This window comes from Rhinolophus hipposideros, assembly GCF_964194185.1.
Source record: "Rhinolophus hipposideros genome assembly, chromosome: 12".
Lineage (NCBI taxonomy): Eukaryota > Metazoa > Chordata > Mammalia > Chiroptera > Rhinolophidae > Rhinolophus > Rhinolophus hipposideros.
This window is the reverse complement of record NC_138058.1, coordinates 46,162,043-46,180,674: the sequence shown is the minus strand read 5'-3', so window position 1 is coordinate 46,180,674 and position 18,632 is coordinate 46,162,043. Positions and strand designations below refer to the sequence as shown.

The window sequence follows — 18,632 nt, the reverse complement described above, 5'->3', positions numbered from 1 at the left end:
AAAACAGGTTGAAAGGCATAGAGTGAGAAGGCTGAATATATATAATGAGAATTTGGGAGGGAGAACAGACAGAAAGAACGGGACAGAGGTAATATTTGAAGAGTAATGGTTGAGATTATTGAACAACTAGAAGATATCACCCTATAGTTTCAAGGATCCCAATTATAAGTAGAATAAAGAAAGCAATATAAAGTACTACCTAATGGCCCAAAGAAATAATAAACAGTTTGACATTTTATTTTCTTATCAAAATATCAATACTCTTCAGATTGAATTGTCAATGGCAAAATTTAAAATAGAAATGCCCTTTCTCTTCGGTCCATTACAAATACCATACTAATCATGCCTGCAAATAAATACTGAAATTAAGGTCAATAAGTCTGTACTACCGTGTTTCCCCGAAAATAAGACCTAGCCGGATAATCAGCTCTAATGCGGCTTTTGAAGCAAAAATTAATATGAGACCCGGTCTTATTTTACTATAAGACTGAGTCTTAATATAATTAACAATATAATTAATAATATAATATAATGTAATACTGGGTCTTACATTAATTTTTGCTCCAAAAGACGCATTAGAATCGATTGTCCTGCTAGGTCTTATTTTCGAAACAGGGTAACAGGGTTAAAATTAAAAATACATCAAAGATTGAAAATAGCCCAGTTGTCAATTAACAAATAACTAAAATACGGTACAACCAAACAGGAGAATTAAGGGACAGAAGTAAGAAGTGAGAGAGGGAGGAGAAAAATGGGGAAGGAAAAAGAAAGGGAGAGGAGGGGAGGAAAAGGAAGGGAAAAATGAAGGTGTCTCTGCTGCTTACAAAATATGAATAAAGGCCTTGGGAAAACTCAGTGTCCACTAGTTCTTTCAAAACTACTCTCAAATTATTTAATAGCCTTCTACTCTCTGTTTCTGTTGTCTAAGCTGATGAAGGTTCTCTGGTTAATTTTTGGTTTCTTAGGGAATAAAGCTTCAAAGTAACCATATATGTAATTGAGAGGGTAATGAGGTTTTGTAGTTTCACAAAGAAAAGTCAGGAAACTTAAAGATAGGGAAATAAAAGGTGAGAGGTGCTTGCATTTAAAAAAAATACCTGATATTCTTGGATACCAGAGGTTCATATTTTCTACAAAAACTAATACAATACTTTTTAATAGTCTAGATTCAAATAAGCATAATCGAAAACTCAAAAGCCATAGAAAAAAGGGCAGATAAATCTGAGAAAATTTTAAATTCTCTACAAAAATAAAGTTTGAATTATAAACACACATAGAGGACTATTTGCATAATTGGCAAAAATTATGACCAACAGATCAATCATAACTTCAAACTAGTAACTCCAACCTTCCACTACAGCTCCCCTTCCCTTTTCTCATTCTTTCATTGCACACCATTTACCTTCTCAGTTCTTTCTTTTTTATTTTTTCATTTTGTTAAAAATATTTATTTAAAAAAATACAATTGTTGACCGTTATCTAGTTGCACATATCTCTATTAATATATCTATGTAATTTTTGGACTTTAGTAAATTTGCTACAGTGCTTTCTTAAAGCCAGCTTGCCATTATACAAATTCCTGTCAGTTCTTACAGAAAATAGTTTTTCTAAATGTATCATCTTTCTAATAAGATGCATATCACCATTACAGAATTTAACATTTTTGCATAAAACTAGAAGCAATAGAAAAAATGATCACCTGACTGGTTATTCAGAACAACCCCTTACCCATATCTGTGGATACACTGAGGATCAACTACATTTTTTTTTTCTCTGAAAAGCAGTGTATTTTAAAGCCCTCAAAGTGCTGTCTAAATTCACTGTAAAGTTTCTTTGCTGAATATAAGAGAATGCAAGAGTCTAGCTACAGTCATCCTCAACCTTCAAACAACATCCCTTTGTTTCCCAACAGGTTAAATCAGACTGCTTAGCTAGAAGATATGGCAGTTTCTCTCAGTTGCATCAACAATTAATGTGATTTTAGTAAATGTTAGCATCATTTTAATTGTTAGAATCATAAAATGTTTACATCATTTTAATTGCTTTTTTTAGGAAAAGGAAGAAAAAAAGTGATTTTAATACTTTGAAAGTCTCCCTAATGTAAATTACGCTGTTATTAAATTACAAGTTATTAATGACACTTTAACAGTTATTCCTTCTTTTGGGTAGGTGTGCACTTGCATTTTATATAGAAGTATTTATACAAAAGTGGTGGATACCAGATATTACAAGAGATAGCTTTCAATAAAATAAACAAGGGAGAAAATTTAAAAAATGAAGTAATTGTCTTCTCAGTTGAGTTGATCTAGCTTTAAGGAAAGCAACGTGACAAGTTCTTATTACCATATATCCCAAACTACGTTGACGTAAAAGAATACCTCTCCTGTGTTAACACAACAGCAGTTGGGTGGATGAAAATAAAAAGTTTATTATTTAACATCATTCAATTTCCAAGTGATAGCCACATTTGAAGATCCAGTAAGGCTCAGAAAAGTATTGGTTTGTTCTTCAAAACGCAAGTTACACACTTTTTATTTTTAGCCAACTTGATTATTTAGTGAATAGAGGGCATAATTCTAAAAAATGCATTTTAGTCAAAAATTTTATTTGCCTCAAACCAAAGCTAACCAGTAGCAAAATGACTGGGCTGAGTTTCATGTTTAATCTTCCCTACCCACAAAGATAAATGAAACTGCTAGAAGGCAAAAGTGAAGAAACCAGATATGACTGTGATTAAAAAAGACTGCATGGCCAAACCAAATAAATAGGCCTCGAGTAATCAAAAATTAATCATGCTGATTTCTATCTTTACATGTATGCATCTTTCACTGATACTGAGCAGGGAAGTTCATCAAATATGTTACTTTATCACATAAGCAATGAGTATAATGTACATATAAAGGCCACTGGTAATACTGCCCTCAAAACCAAAAAATCGGAAATGTCTTACAAGGGCCTGTGTCTCCTACATAACAGACAATAAGCGACAATGATTAAACAGAAAAGAAACTTAAAATTAGATAGTTTAAAGAGTTGAGTGCAATCCATCAATTGCAAATCATTAAAAAGTCATAATTTCTATGAAGCAGAATATTAAAAACTTGTAAATTATTTTAAAACATCCTAGCCTCATAGAGCATACCTTATAGAGCCTAGAAGGGCTCATTTACCTCTTCTCCCAAGTCTTAAGTTCCAGAAAACATAAATGGGAAATAAACCTTACTTCCCTGACCCTCAATATCCATAAGTTGAAACTGAAAAAAAACATCAAGTGCTTCCAGTTATTAAAAACAAAACAGTGCTAATAATGGTGCCCCAAAAAGTGCCAAGTGATTTAATACCAATATATGGCATTCCCACCCCTGAACTCGAGGCATACTTGAATGATTCCATCAGCTAGAACTGGCCCAGCCACAGGGTACCCTCCTCCACCCCATCCAGAAGATACCAGGCCTGTCCTAGCATGGCTCATAATCCTTGGAAGGGCCAAGAACCAGAATGGGCCCTTACAAGATGGGAAACAAAGCAAAGTTGAGAAGAACATTTGGCCCAAGATACTCTAAGGTTTCTGCTAATGCTAATTATGTACAGTTTAAAAGGATAAATTAGGCTACAATGCCAGAATTCCTCCATTATTATATTGATCCATGGTCAAACCTGTATTTCAGAAATACTACTTCTAGTATTAACCTCTTTGAGAAACTTAGAATCCAACATAGTAAGGGTTTTTACACAAAAGCAAATGCAGAAATTTTAAGAAATGACACCCTTATTTCCTCAATAATACATGAATGTAAGAGAGCAGTTTAAGATGATTTTGTTTAGCATATGTCACATATAGCATTGTAGTTCTAAATATTGGCAAGCAATTAATTAGTATTTAAAGCTTATCATTCCATGTATTTTAAAAAACTGAAATGTGCAAGGCATTAATTTTTAAAAAGTGGCAATTGCAAAGTGCAGCCAACTTTTTTTTTTAGTATAAAATAGTCTAGGAGTCATCCTAGAGGATGAATAATATATGTTCCCTCTGAAAAACAAATTTATACACACACACACAATCAATACATCAGTATACATATATATATATATAAAAAACATATATATATATATATATATATATATATATATATATGTATATATACATACACATATATATACTCAGCCAATAAATCAGAATGACTTGGAAAGAAATGCTCTAGTCTTCCAATTAAATATTTAAAAAGAAAAATTTAAACCTTAGGGTAACCGGATGGCTCAGTTGGTTGGTTGCTGGTTTAATTCCTGTGTGGCATGGTGGGCTGTGCCCCCTGCAATTAAGATTGAAAACGGCAACTATACTTGGAGCTGCTTCTCAGTTCATTCTATTTCCTAATTTTTTCACTATCCTAATGAACGAGATCATTAGGAAGCAAAAATAATTTTTCTTTTGCATATTTGCCTGCTCAAAGTCATTTATATGTCGTAGCTTTCAGAATATGCATAAAAACATTAAGCACAGGATCTGACTTAAGAGCCCAAAAATTTCTTTTCCATTTTCTGCTCCCAGGTTTTAAGTAGTCTGGTGTATCTGTGATTTTCCAGAATCACCCAATGCTGTGATTTCTAGCAATGTTTCCACTATCAACATACATAGTGCCAACCATAGTCTGAAATATAAGACAGCAAGTATTAAAGATAACTTTTAATTCTTTCACTGTTCATGAATTCTCAATATTTAAGAATTCAAATTAATAAGCATTTACTGAGATGGACTTATAAGTACAGAAATATGCTTAATGTGTAAGAGGTAGAGATAAATAAAACATGTTTCCCTGATTTAAGCTTTCAATATAGGAGAAACCAGATACACTGTATATAAACAAATGTCTCAAAAGGAGCTAGCCTTTTTTACATTTCAATAAATTTTACCATTGCTACACAAAAGAAACCACTATTTTTTACAAAAGGGGAAACAGGTAAAACAGAAAAAGAGTGTAAAAATTTAACATAAATGGTAAGAAATATTCAGGCATTCAAAAAACAAAATGAGTGCCTACTATGTGCCAAAGGACTTAAAATAGCAAATCATTCTAGCACATACTTAAAACAAATGACACATAATAGTGTACAATTTCTTTTCACAAACACTTCCAACTTTAAACACATGTGACTAAGCATAATTACATTCTACAATTTAATTCCAGTTCTTTTTTTTTCCTTTGGTAATTAAGATTTGAAGTTTTGGATGACTTCTCCCATAACATGTGTAAGTACCACAGTTTGTAAGGTATTTTAGGATAGGAAGAGAAGTGGGTGAGACGGAAGGTGTGTAAATGGGTCAGGCTGCATGGGGCTTATAACTCAGGAGATATGTCATGACGTATGACTACGTTAACACATGGCAGGTGTTTCAAGGCAAAAAGTGTTGGAAGGAATAGATAAGGGGGAATGTGCTGGTGAATATGTCAGAAAAACGTTTTTCAGGATGAGTACCTGACAGGATTATAGGAATGCATATCAGATTATCTAGGTAGGAGGTGCTAAAAATTTCTGCAGGAGAAAGCATGGAAATTTCAACTTAAATGTAGTTTGTAATGTAACTTCAAAGCGTTAGATGAGAAAATATGGTTTCCTCATAAAGACACCTTGAACTGGCAAAATGATGAGATGAAATCAAATAGCTGATTTTTCTAACATTCACTATAAATTCTGATTAGGTATTTGAACTATTTAAGAACTTAAAGCACATAAAAATATTAGCAAATTGTTCCCAACAGTACAGTAAAGGAATAACACACTATGACAAAACGGAGTTGAAATCAAAATTGCAAAGATGGTTCAACTGTAGAAAATCTACTTCTACTATTCAGTATATGGACAGATCAAAATAGGAAAAAAAACCAAGTGATTATAGGAAAGTTCTAAAAAAACATAAATAGTATCTTTCATTCTTGAACTTAAAATTTAACAAAACAGCAATCAATATTTTTAAAACACTCATAAATAAATATTTTGCTTTAAATGATCTTTTAAATGTATACAAAAGGAAGTATCGAACTTGACATTAAAAGCAATCTAGTCAAGGTAGAAGAAGAAAGAAAAGGTCCACTATCATTATTACTTAATAGCTTTTCAAAGACATTACATGATACCATTAAATAAGGGAAGAAACTCCAGAGATATAAAATTTGAAAAGGAACTGATAAATTCATCATCTTGTGCAAATGATATGACCCTATACCTAGAAATCCAAGAGAATCAACCGAAAAACTAATTATAAACAATGAAAGAAGTCTGTACTGTGGCTGGGGAAAAAAATTAACATAAAAAGTGTTCCTTTACACAGATATAATGTAATAAAGTAATTTTTAATGCAAAGAGACAAATACAAAAGTATTAATATTTAATAATTACGAAAACTTCAAAATGTTACTGAAAGCAAAAGCACTACCCATTTTAATGACTAAGGAAGGTGAAGCTCAGAGAGGCTGGGTAACCTCTAAACTTGCACGAGTAAATAGTGACAACAAAGATGAAACCATATTTGTCTGACTCCAAAGCTCTGATCCTCTTTCTAATACAGTACACTGCTGAAAGCTCAATAAAGGGATATTGTATAAGCAAGATGAAAGTCAAGAAGTCTTCACTATTTAATATTTTTAATGAGTTACAAGTTCTATTTACAATCACTATAAATATACCCAAAATGTTTATATCAAGTCAACATGAACAAGTCAAAAACACATCAGAGAAGTTGCCTGAAATAAATGGAATCAGCTACCGTGTTTCCCCGAAAATAAGACCTAGCCAGACAATCAGCTCTAATGCATCTTTTGGAGCAAAAATTAATATAAGACCCGGTTTTATTTTAGTATAAAATAAGATCGAGTCTTATGTAATATAATGTAAGACCAGGTCTTATATTAATTTTTGTTCCGAAACACGCATTTGAGCTGATTGTCCAGCTAGGTCTTATTTTGGGGGAAACAGTATATCAGTCCTTGTTTTGGTTCTCAAGAGGATCGGGTACATGTGTACAGTTCTCAGAACTGGGAAGGTCCACAGTAGTTCCCAAACTAACTTGAACAAGAAGAATGACAAGGGAGGCGGAAAAGAGCTGAGGTGGACTTTTCAATCTGGTCCCTTCCTGAACCATGATCTCCCTCGACACCTACAGTTTGTTCCTGAACTTCAATCCCCTTTGGTTTCCCTGAGTTGTTTTCCTGACATCTTGATTAAACTCCTGGCACATGGCATACTACACTCAATACAGGTCCCTCTCTCTTGCCCTATCTGTCTTAGAACTCTTCCTGTGTCGGGTTTTTATTTCGTTCTGCTGATCCCATCAGTCACATACTCACCAGTCGACTATACTTTGTTAGATTTCTCAAAAAGCAGTGGGGGATGGATCTTGTGTGATCTCCCCTGGATATCAGCCATTATAACTATATTCTCTCCTAAAATTAAACCCTTTAGTACTTAATGTTGTACTGTAGTTTGGAAAAGGTAAGCATAGCTATTTGAGGTCCAAAGGAAAAGAGAGGAAGCAATGGTGAATGAAAGCAGAACCACTACGGATCCAGTGCCAGCACTAGAGAAATGGGACATATTAATCTAAAGCTATTCAGAACACAACTGTATGCCTAAATAAAATGAAAGGTTGTGATAAAGAGACAAATAAGAATTTCAGAAATGATTTTAATTTGTCTTGCCTTGGTTCTTAGTTCTGAAGGCCAATGACTCATAGGCATCAAAACTTTGGAAGAAGAAGGCTGTTATCCACCGTGCTACCTTTTAGTCAGTAGTTAACTAGAGACTTCACACAATGTACAGGCTAGAAAATGCCACAAAACCAAGTAAGCCCTAATCTGCTGCTTTTGTGAGAGGTTTCAGGATACTGAAATGCAAATTTCTCCAAAACACAGACACTTTACATTGTCCTGCAAAGCTCTTGTGAACATTGAAGTGGTTTGGGGGCAAACAATATATAGACTTGTATCTTTAAAAAAAGGGGAGAAAACAATCACAGGAGAAACTTTGGAAGTTCCTTTGCCTCTCAAAGAAAACAAACATTCCTAACATTCTTACCAGTAAACAACATCCAATGGTGCAAAGTAATTTTTCATTATCAGGTCAGCAAAGTAAGCTTCTGTTTCCCGGCAGGCAGTTCCATTTCCAATCACCACCGTGCTGCAGCTTCAAGGGAGAAATAGGATGAGAAACTGGATGAGCTCAAGGCGTGCTTCTAAATCAATTAGGAGAAAATCTCCAGAATGCACAAATACTATTACACGATGCTCATATCCAAGCAACCTCTGCACTATTTCATAAGGGAGATAGGCTTATGTAGGATAGAAGAAACTCCCTCAGCATTTGGTATAACAGGCAGCGGAGAAATATTTCACTGTCACACAATCTCAAGAACAGTCAGCTTTCTTCCACATAGAAGGAATCACATTAAGACATGGGTGAATAAACTCTGGAGCATTCTAAGCCATAGTAAAGATATTATGACTGAATTATGTGATATGTTGTCAAATAATTTCTGAAGCTTCTAACTACTACCACAGCCATTCATTCCTCAGATCCATGAGGAAGGAAGGAGGGAGGAGGGAGGAAGTACAGGCCCAAATAGAAGAATTATAATGCTCATTTTTACTCCTATTACCACCTTTGGCTAGTGAAGGTGGCAGAGGAAGGGAGGAGCATTCCTCTGGAGTCTCCAAATGGAGGCGTCTCCAGCAAATTGACCCAGCATTGTTTTACATAGTTCCTTCTCTCTCACCAAGGCACTTCCTTTAAACAGTCCCTCCAGATTAAGGGCTTCAAAGGTATCTCTGATTGGCTGAGCCACTGAAGTACTGAAAAGATTACTTATCCTCATACTTGAATTTCAGCAAAAGCCTCTTGATTTTCTCTGCCTCTCGGAAACCTTGTCCACAATGCAAATAAACCACATCAGTATGAAGTATCTGACCTGAGGAAAAAATGAAAATAAGCCAATCAGTAAGAAATTATAAAACATAACCCAACAATGATTTGATTAAGCCAGATAAAACAGAAGAGGGAACTGGTTCCTCTTGAACATGCAGTCTGAATCATTCATATTCACTAAATCACATTCTTCCAAAGCATTCTGAAATTCTGGTTCTTCCAAAGTTACAAGGACTCTATTTTGATATACAAAACCATTATTAACTAGATAATATGCCATGATACCTAAAAGATAAATGATTTTTAATAACATTTAACATTAATAACAGTAAAAGCTAACATTTACTGAATATTTACTACATATCAGACACGTCGTGATACTATTCAATTTCTCTTTGGGTTGTAGATGTCTTTACTATGTATAATTTTTTTCAGCTGCATATTTACGAATTACGTATTTACGAATGTGAGCTTTTCTGTATTATATTTCAGCTAAAATACATTTAACTACTTGAGGATAACTACCAAAGAATGGGAATGATGAGCTAAGTGACCAACTTAGGAAGTTAGGAAAAGAACAACAGAATAATCTCAAAGAAAATGAAAAGAAGGAAATGACAAAGTTATAAGCAGAAATTAATAAAACAGAAAAAAAATATAACAGAAAGGACCAATCAAGTTTAAAATTAAAAATCACTTAAGGAAAAAGCAATACCAGTTTTAGCAATACCAATCACGAAAAAGAAAAAAAGACAATTATATTAGAAATGAAAAAAAGAATCATTTTTTAAGCAATACAAACAGGATAAGATAAAAAAGCCGTATGATAGCTCAATAGATGCAGGAAAAAACACTGATATATTTCCTACTTACTATAAAAATGCATACCATAAAAAGAGCACAAACTAGAACAGCAAATCCAAAAACCCATGATTATATCTATAAGAAAGTATCCCCACAACACCCAAAAGATGAGCAGGTGGGAACAATGCACTGACAACTACCAAGACCTACAGGAATCAGCATTTCTGTGGGAGGAAACAGAGAGAAACAGAATATCTCATAAAACTGAGATCGGAAGAATCCCCAAAATGTCAAAAGGTACTTCTGTGGGAACCACAGTAAGACCTAGGTCTGTTTAAGAACAGGAGCTGAATTTGCTAACTCTAATTTACAGGTCAATACAGAGGTTGCCCAATAATTTCAGAAAGGATTGGAAAACTCTGATCTCTATGAACTTTTGAAACTAACAAGTAGAATATCCTTTTCAATACAAAACCCCACACTGAGGAGAAACTGTTGCCAATCATCTCCACATTGAGCAGGTAAGAATAATATGGGCAAAGGAAAAAAACTCAAGGTGAACTGGAGGAAAGCAACAGGGAAGCAGATTCCAGAAAGTAAAAGATTATCTGTCTCTATCCACATAGATACAGAAGTTTCTTTCCCAATAATTTGGAAAAAATTGAAGTGCTAGTTCTAGAGATATATGATGAGTCAGAAAAAGAGCAATGTTTTAATCCTCAGGCGCACAGACACCAGAATCCAATTTGCAACTCCCTTGCAGTTTTTACTGGTGATGCATAAAGCCCCAGGTTGAGTCCGAATCCAGAATCTGGAGCCAACATTATCTTCAAACAGACCAGACCCAGGAAACGACGTCAGGATGTCAGTCCTCAAACCTGCCAGACCGACTCCCCCTTTCCTACGTAAGAAAAAGCTAACCTAACGTGAGGTGCAGTTGTCCACTGGAGATTCTGTCCCCCAGCAGCCTCTCTGCCGGCGCCTTTCTTCTTAAATAAACTTACTTCTATTCCTTTTGAGTCTGTGATTGCTTTCACCTTCTGCGAACAACCAGGGGTTAATTCTACACCAGAACAATATACAGCTAGAAAACCTTTCATGACCAGCCTTCCATCCTAAAAGTGGAAGCACACTAATTTTACGTAACACTAAGCAACAGAAAAGACTCGTAGTCAAATTTCATATAGAACGATTATTTTTTAAAACAGGAAAAATGACTAGTATGTCCTTGCCCACAGAGAAAAGCTGTAACCCAATATATGAGAACTACAAAAAAATTATGGAAAATGAAAATAATATAAATCAGAACTAGAAAACCTCAGAAATGAGATGAGAGAACTCAGAAATGAATTAGATATGAAATGGAAATTCCAAACTTAAAAACATAACTTAAATAAAAAACTCATTGGATGGATTTAACAGCAGATAAGACACAGCAAAACAGAGGATTAATTAACTTAAAGCCGATCAATAGAAAATAAAACAAAAAGAACTGAAAATAGAAGAGGAAATTGAAAGGTATAATATACATGCAATTGGAATTCCAGAAAGAGATGCAAGAACCTCTACAAACTCCAAATAGAATTCACACCAAAAATAAAAATAAATAATACACGCAGAGCTAAGCACGTCATAAGAAAACTTCTGAAAACCACGAAGAGAAAATCTTAACAGCCAGAGGAAATAAGATTTTTAGCTGACTTCTCAATAGAAACTGTAGTAGCCAAAAAGCAAAACAAACCCCCTAACCACCCCCTAAAACCCACCAAAAAAATGGAATGACATTTTTAAAGTACTGCCAATCTTGAATTCTACGTCCAGCAAAAATATTCTTCAAAATTAAAGGCAAATCAGAAACTTTTTCAGACAAACAAAAACTGAGACTATTTGTCACCAGCTGATCCACATTAAAAGTAATTGCCTAGAGTTTCAAGTAGAAAGAAAATGATCTTAAATGAAAACAGAAATGCAGAAAAAAGTGAAGAGTAATAGAAAGGGTAAATATATGAGTAGTAGAAAAAAATTTACTGGACAAAACAATAAAAATGTCTTGTGGTATTTAAGAGATATACAGAATTAAAATGTATCACACATAAATGCATTACAATAAATAGAAGTTGATGGGGTGACAGAATTATTCAAGTCTGAGCCCAGTTCATCTTCAGTATCTCCACTGAGACATAGAGAAGAGTATAAATCCTCATAATATGTTGAGAGATTTGATCAATAAATAAGAGAAATATAAAGTCTGATTCCCTGGTTCCCATATTTGTGTATGTAAAAAAACCATTTTCTAAGCCTTGAAAATTAACATTTCCAAATCCTCATGAAATATATGAAGTGAAAAGTATGACCAATCAAACAAATTTATGTGAAAAGCTGAAAGATATGCTTACTGGTAGGAGAAATTATAGCTAACTTGCAACCATGTTTGTAACCAGGATCCACGCCCATCAAAATGCGCCCGGGAACAGGGCTTGTTAAAAGAAGCTGACGAAGGTTCCGTCCAAACATCATTACAGATTCCTTCTCTGCATCTGATGTTAGTTTGGCTCTTTAGACACAGAAAAAGAAAAGCAAGAACATATTTAGTTTTTCCTTCAGTCAAACTTTCTACCAGAAAAAGAACAGAATTAATTTTATACAGTTAATCTTCACAGGAGTATTTATTATAACAAAATGACTTATGAGAAAAAATATCACATACAAAATTATATTGAGTCTATTTTTGCTAAATGCAGTAACACATAATACCACAAATAATTTTGTGGTATGAAACCTACCGAATTTGTTTTACCTACACTCCTTTTCTACCTGCTCTCCCTTACATACAAAAATCTATCTAATCTAATCTAATCTATCTATCTAATCTATCAATCTATCAATCTATCAATCTATCTATCTATCTATCTATCTATCTATCTATCTATCTATCTACTTACCTACCTACCTACCTACCCAAAAACATATGAGAGAGTCGGAGTATAGAAAGATTTTGACAACACATGGATGTCAAATTGAAGTTTATCAGCTGATTAAAAATATAAACACAAAACTAGAGTGGTAAGTTATCAAATCACAAGTAGCCTCCTCCATCAATACTTAGTTTTACACCTTTACCTGTGCATATGGCAATCTTATCTTCTCACGCTACTGCATTCCCCACATCTACCTTCTCAGTGATGTGATATGACCACAGGTACTAATACCAGTCTAGAACCATGACTCATATAAATAACTTCCCAATTTTAGTTATTAAAGTTATTAAAAGTTTAATTTTAAAACTATTTAAGGATAAAAACATATGCCTATAATGGACTTAAAAGCATTAGTAAACTAAGTTTTATACCATTCATCTACTTAACAAAACTTCGTAACATATTATCTCTTGAAATTCGTACAAATTTATAAAAAGTACGTATTCTCTATTAGCCTGAGTTAAAAACAACGCATGAAACTGGCCATAGAAAAATTCAGAGTAAAAAGTAATTCAAAGCACATTTCATATCAGTATTGAGGTAGAATTATTTACATACCTGAAGGCACACACAACTAATTGTTTGCTTTTCTGGCTTAATTCAGTTTCTTAAGGCTTTTCTCTCATCTTCTCTAACATTTCAGGGTCAGTCTCCCTGCCTTCAGCCAAGCAACATGAAAAGTACCATGATAGGCATTTCTAGATCTTCATTTTTAACTATTTACTGAGCAAGCATTTGTTGTCAAGTCTTATGTAAGGCACCGTAATTGGTGTGAAAGATACAAAGCTGAAAAGATGAGCCAGGGATGGCTTAAAGACCACTGGGTAGTGGAAGAAACAGAAAAATAAACAGACAAGTATAAAGCAATAAGTGCTATGCTAATGGGAACACATAATAGGGATAGCAAATTAAAAAAACTTTCTAAGATGTCTTCTCAGGTGAATCAAGAAGGATAAGTAATTGAGTTAGGCAAACAAAGGTAGGGAGAGTAGACAAAGGCATGGAGAAAATACTCCAGGCAATGCCAAGAGCATATGTAAAGGCTAATGATTCAGTATAGAAAAAGTAAGTAATTTCATACACTAAAGTAAAAAGAAATACCAACACATAAGGCTGTAGAGGCAAAAAAAAATGAGATCACAAAAGGTCATGTGCGTTCTTCTAAAGAGATTGGATTTTATCCTGGAGACAAAGAAGATCCATTGAAGGATTTTAAGTAGAAGAGTATAAAATAATCAAACGGAAATTTTCGGATGGCAATGTGGAATATATATTGGGAAATACAAAACAGAGATCATCTATGACTCTAAGATAGTAATTCAGACAAAAAATGACGATGTCTTGAACTAACGATGGATAGATACCAGCTATGCTTGAGTAACCATGGAGGTAAAAAGGAGGCAAAATTCAAAATATAGTAAAAGATGGTAAATTAGATAGCACTGGGTAACTGATGGCTTGAAGAAAGGGTAGATGTGAAAAATGACACATGGATGAATGATCATGAGTCACAGAAGTATGAAACGCAGTAGACTATGAATCATATATATATATATATATATATATAGTCAACTGAATAAAAGGGCTACAAAATAATAGTCTATAATTTCTTTTAATACACACATGAATGGAGAAAAGTCTGGTTAACAACGATTATATCTAGGTAGTAAAATCATGTGTTTTTTTCTTTGTGCTTTAATGATTCTTTCATTTTTCTACATTATGACTAATTTCTTTTTAATTAGAGAATTACAGTAATTTTCTTAAAAAAAACATCCATCGGGAATTTCCCCCCTCAACTGCTGTTCAGGTAATTATTTCTATCAAGAGACACATCAGTAGACAATGTCTGCAAACCAACTTATGAAATAAGACATTTTTTCAACCACAGGCATTTTTTAAAAAGAGAAGGAAAAGTGCTCTTGCTGGCCACCAATAATGGCAGTCAGAGAAGGATTATATATTAAACAATCCCACACTAAACTGCTTTTATTAAATTTCAGTGAAATTATTCCACAAGCAGTGAAGCTATGCAAATCGAATATGTGCAAAAATATCAAAACCACTACCAGACATTATATGCAACATGAGAAAACAAGATAAAGGAAAAGCATTCAAAAGGAAATGCGATTTTTAAATGAGATCATTTTCTTTTTCGTTTATTAAGAATAGAATCCCTTATTTTTAAATTTGATGCCCCAGCACTCAAAAGTAAGAGATGTTACTTCATATACACTTGAAGTGAAAGAGGATTCCAAAAGAAACAATATTTTTAAGGGACGTCTGGGCTAAAAAGGATGCATCGAGAGAATGAATTACTTTAATAAAAAGACGTTGAACAAAAGAACTGTGTGTCCTTTTTAATACTACCTCCTCACTGCCTGCTCTAAACACCTCCAAAGTCAATGGCCAGGTCCAGTAAAAGAAAAACAAACATTATAAAGACTGTTATAAATTCTAGTGAGGCTGAAGAGATGACTAGGAATATACAGGTCCCAGGTAACCCTTGCCGAAAACTGTAAACAAGTGAGAATGAAGGAAATCTATAGCACATAGGAAGGTATGTATGAAGAAATGGCTGGTTTCTAAAGTAGCCTATCAAGACAAAGGCTAGAGGAAGGAAAGAGGGTTTTGCCTCCTGGCATTAATTTTCTTTCCATCTCCTCCCCTAAAAACAATTCTGCACCTCACCTCTTTTGCAGTTCTTCATTGTAACTCTTAGTCCTGCTAGTCCATCCACATGGTCACATTAATAACCTCCTAATATTTGCTCATCATTGCTGATAATTACTCATCCAAATAACTCCCATTTGGAGTGAAAAACATATTAGCTTTCTCTCTTCATAGTAATAAATTCATCATGCGTTCCACTGATTTCTTTATGCTGTTTTTGGCTCTCTTACCTCTAAAAACTGCTTCCAACTAACTTCTCCATTAACTTCTTAATTTGCTTCTCCCAAGCCAACTCTCTCATCAATAAAACCATTTGTTTAGCTTGGTTGTCAAATTGCAAGACTAGTATTGCAGAACTGGAAGGGGTACACATTAAGTGATCAAGATTTGAAAAGCATATCATAATTAAGTGCTATGTTTGTGATCTATGCATATGAATGCCTCTATATATTGAAATCTAGGCTTACATTTAAGACTTTGTGATTGTGACTCAGTTCTTTAGTTGGTTAACAGATCAACAAATATTTACTATGCTTTAATGGGCCTATTACCATACATCATAACAATAAACAGCATACAAAATTAAATTAGACAAGATGCATACCTGAGCTCTCTACAAAGAAGAGGATAAATGAGGCGTTTAAAGGAATCATTTAGTGAATTCTGTAAAATCTCCATTAACTCCGGCCTTGCAAAGCTACGTGGTCTCCACCTGCAAAAAAGAAAAGCCTATACTAAAACTGAGGTACCAATAATGAGACCAGGAAAGGACTCCTGGAAGAGGAGAGAGGAAGTGGAACAGAAAAGGGGGAAAAACTTTATTGAAGCCAAAGTAACATAATCTGAGAGGAGATTGTGATGTCTGGAAATTATTAACTCTGACATCTGGAGTTCTTATTTTTAAAAACCTAGTAACCGTGGTCACACATGAAACTTAAGGGAGGAAAAACTTTCCCATTCTGGGAAGAGTCTCCCAAGCATTATTAATAAAAGTCAAAATCTTATGATATAAGAAAGTTACCAAAAAATTACTAAAGTGGGGCGGGCCCGGTGGCTCAGGCGGTTGGAGCTCCATGCTCCTAACTCCGAAGGCTGCCGGTTCGATTCCCACAAGGGCCAGTGGGCTCTCAACCACAAGGTTGCCAGTTCGACTCCCGCAAGGGATGGTGGGCTGCGCCCCCTCCAACTAGCAAAGGCAACTGGACCTGGAGCTGAGCTGCGCTCTCCACAACTAAGACTGAAAGGACAACAACTTAACTTGGAAAAAAGTCCTGGAAGTACACACTGTTTCCCAATAAAGTGCTGTTCCCCTTCCCCAATAAAATCAAAAAGAAAAAAAAAATTACTAAAGCATTGCTATAGGCTGAACTGTGTCCCCCGAAATTCTCATGTTGAAACTCTAACCCTCAATAGAATGGTATTTGGCGATGGGGCTTTGGACAACAATTCGGTTTAGAAGAGGACATGAGGGTAGGGTTCTTGTGGGAGGATTAGTATGAAAAACATCTGAGAGCTCTTTCTCTCTTCCTACCAAGTGAGGACATAGTAACAAGGCAGCTGTCTGCAAGCCAAGAAAAGGGCTCTCACCAGGAACCCAATCAGCCTGCACCTTGACTTTGGACTTCACAGCCTCCAGAACTGAGAAAATAAATGTTTGTTCTTTAAGCCACCTGGTCTACGGTATTTTGTTATGGCAGCCGGAGCTAAGACCAACAGTGTATCCTTTTCCCATCTATGCATCTCTGAGAGCTCCTGAGAGCTAAATTATTATAGAAACTCTATTTTGTCACTCTTGAGTAGAACTTACTTCACTGCTCAGACTATACAGCTTTACCAGGCAGTAGTGTATATGCATAAATGCGGGTGAATGTAAATGGCAGAGAACTTACTGTTAGTGGACACTGGAGAAAGAACAGTAAGAGAAAATGCAAGCTAAAAAGGACAAACAAATTCAGCCCCACGCTTTCTGTGTTTTCATCCATTTATAGCTTCTCTGCCTTGTCCTTTAGTGGCTCTTGAATAATAAGGTATTAATGGCTTCTAATAAACCATTAACAGACCTAGGGATACTCTCATCTCCCGTACTTATCTCAGCAAGGAAATTAACTAAATATCAATGAAAAAACACTTAAGCATTTATAATGTGATACACCAAAAGTTACATAATTGCAATTAATTGAATCTCTTCCATAAAAGGTATTATTTGAGGAGAATATAGTTTATTCATCTTTTAATTTGAATGATAGTGCTTTTATGCAAGATATAGATCCTTCCTTCCATCCAAATCCCTGTCACTCCCTACTGTCACCTTTACCTGAGGACATGAGAAGTAGGGAGGAGTAGGATATGAATTAGACACATTATCATCATCATTATCATCATCATCATCATCATCATCATTGTTATTATTAATTTAGGGAACCCAATGTCAAGAAAGACTTCTCAGAAGAAACACCTGTAATGGATTTTAAAATATGAATTGTGGTTTACCAAGCAAGACAAAGGAATAAAAGCATTCTGGGAAGAAACCACAGCATATGTAAAAGTTTAGTGGCGTGAAAGAGAATGATAAATTCAAGTAACTACAAGTAGATTAGTACCTAGAGCATAAAAGGGCAGAATTCGGGGGAGAAGGGGTGGTTTGGGTAGATGAACTAGAAAATATGGCAGTGACCATGCTATGGAGCTTGGTCAGTTAGGAAAGAGAACATAGTCCCGGGTAATGGGACAATATGCTAGGAAGACAGTCTTCTGAGGCACGAAGACCCTAATGGAGTGATTTTTTTTTTAAATGTATGTATTTGATATCTACTGTGGTCATTCCCTTTAAGACCAAACAAAGGGTTCCCCATTCCTTGTAGGAAAAAACCCAGAAATCCTAAATACTACCTATCCAGTCTCTCTGAACCTCAAGATTCTTTGGTGTGACTGCTCTGCGCCTTCTCCCTGCTCCCCTCCCTGGAACAGAGTGCTGGGAATCTATTTAATACTTGAGAATGCCTCAATTATACCCATTCCCAGTTGACCTATTCCCTGTCGCTACCACCTAGTCCAAGCCACCGTGATCACCTCTTGCCCCCACATCTACTATTGGTTCCTTCCAAATAGTTCCCTATTACTGCAGTCAGAGTGATCTTCTTAAAATACAAACTGATCACAACACTCCTCTGTTTCAACCCTTTACCGGCTTTCCATCAATCTTAAGATAACGAACAAAATCCTTAGCATGCCTAAGAAAGCTAGGTATAACCTGGCCCATGC

General features: G+C 34.9%; 1 protein-coding gene across 3 annotated transcripts in view; it reads right to left on the bottom strand.

Moving 5' to 3' along the window:
• SRBD1 (S1 RNA binding domain 1) overlaps positions 1-18,632 on the bottom strand; it is a 179,713-nt gene that overhangs the window by 120,189 nt on the left and 40,892 nt on the right. For all 3 annotated transcript variants that reach the window (XM_081069689.1, XM_081069688.1, XM_081069690.1), the window contains exons 11-14: positions 15,976-16,083; positions 12,117-12,274; positions 8,869-8,959; positions 8,071-8,178 (exon numbers count right to left, since the gene is read on the bottom strand). In XM_081069689.1, coding sequence (XP_080925815.1) covers positions 8,071-8,178; positions 8,869-8,959; positions 12,117-12,274; positions 15,976-16,083 — 465 coding nt within the window. The remainder of the gene's footprint in view (positions 1-8,070; positions 8,179-8,868; positions 8,960-12,116; positions 12,275-15,975; positions 16,084-18,632) is intronic.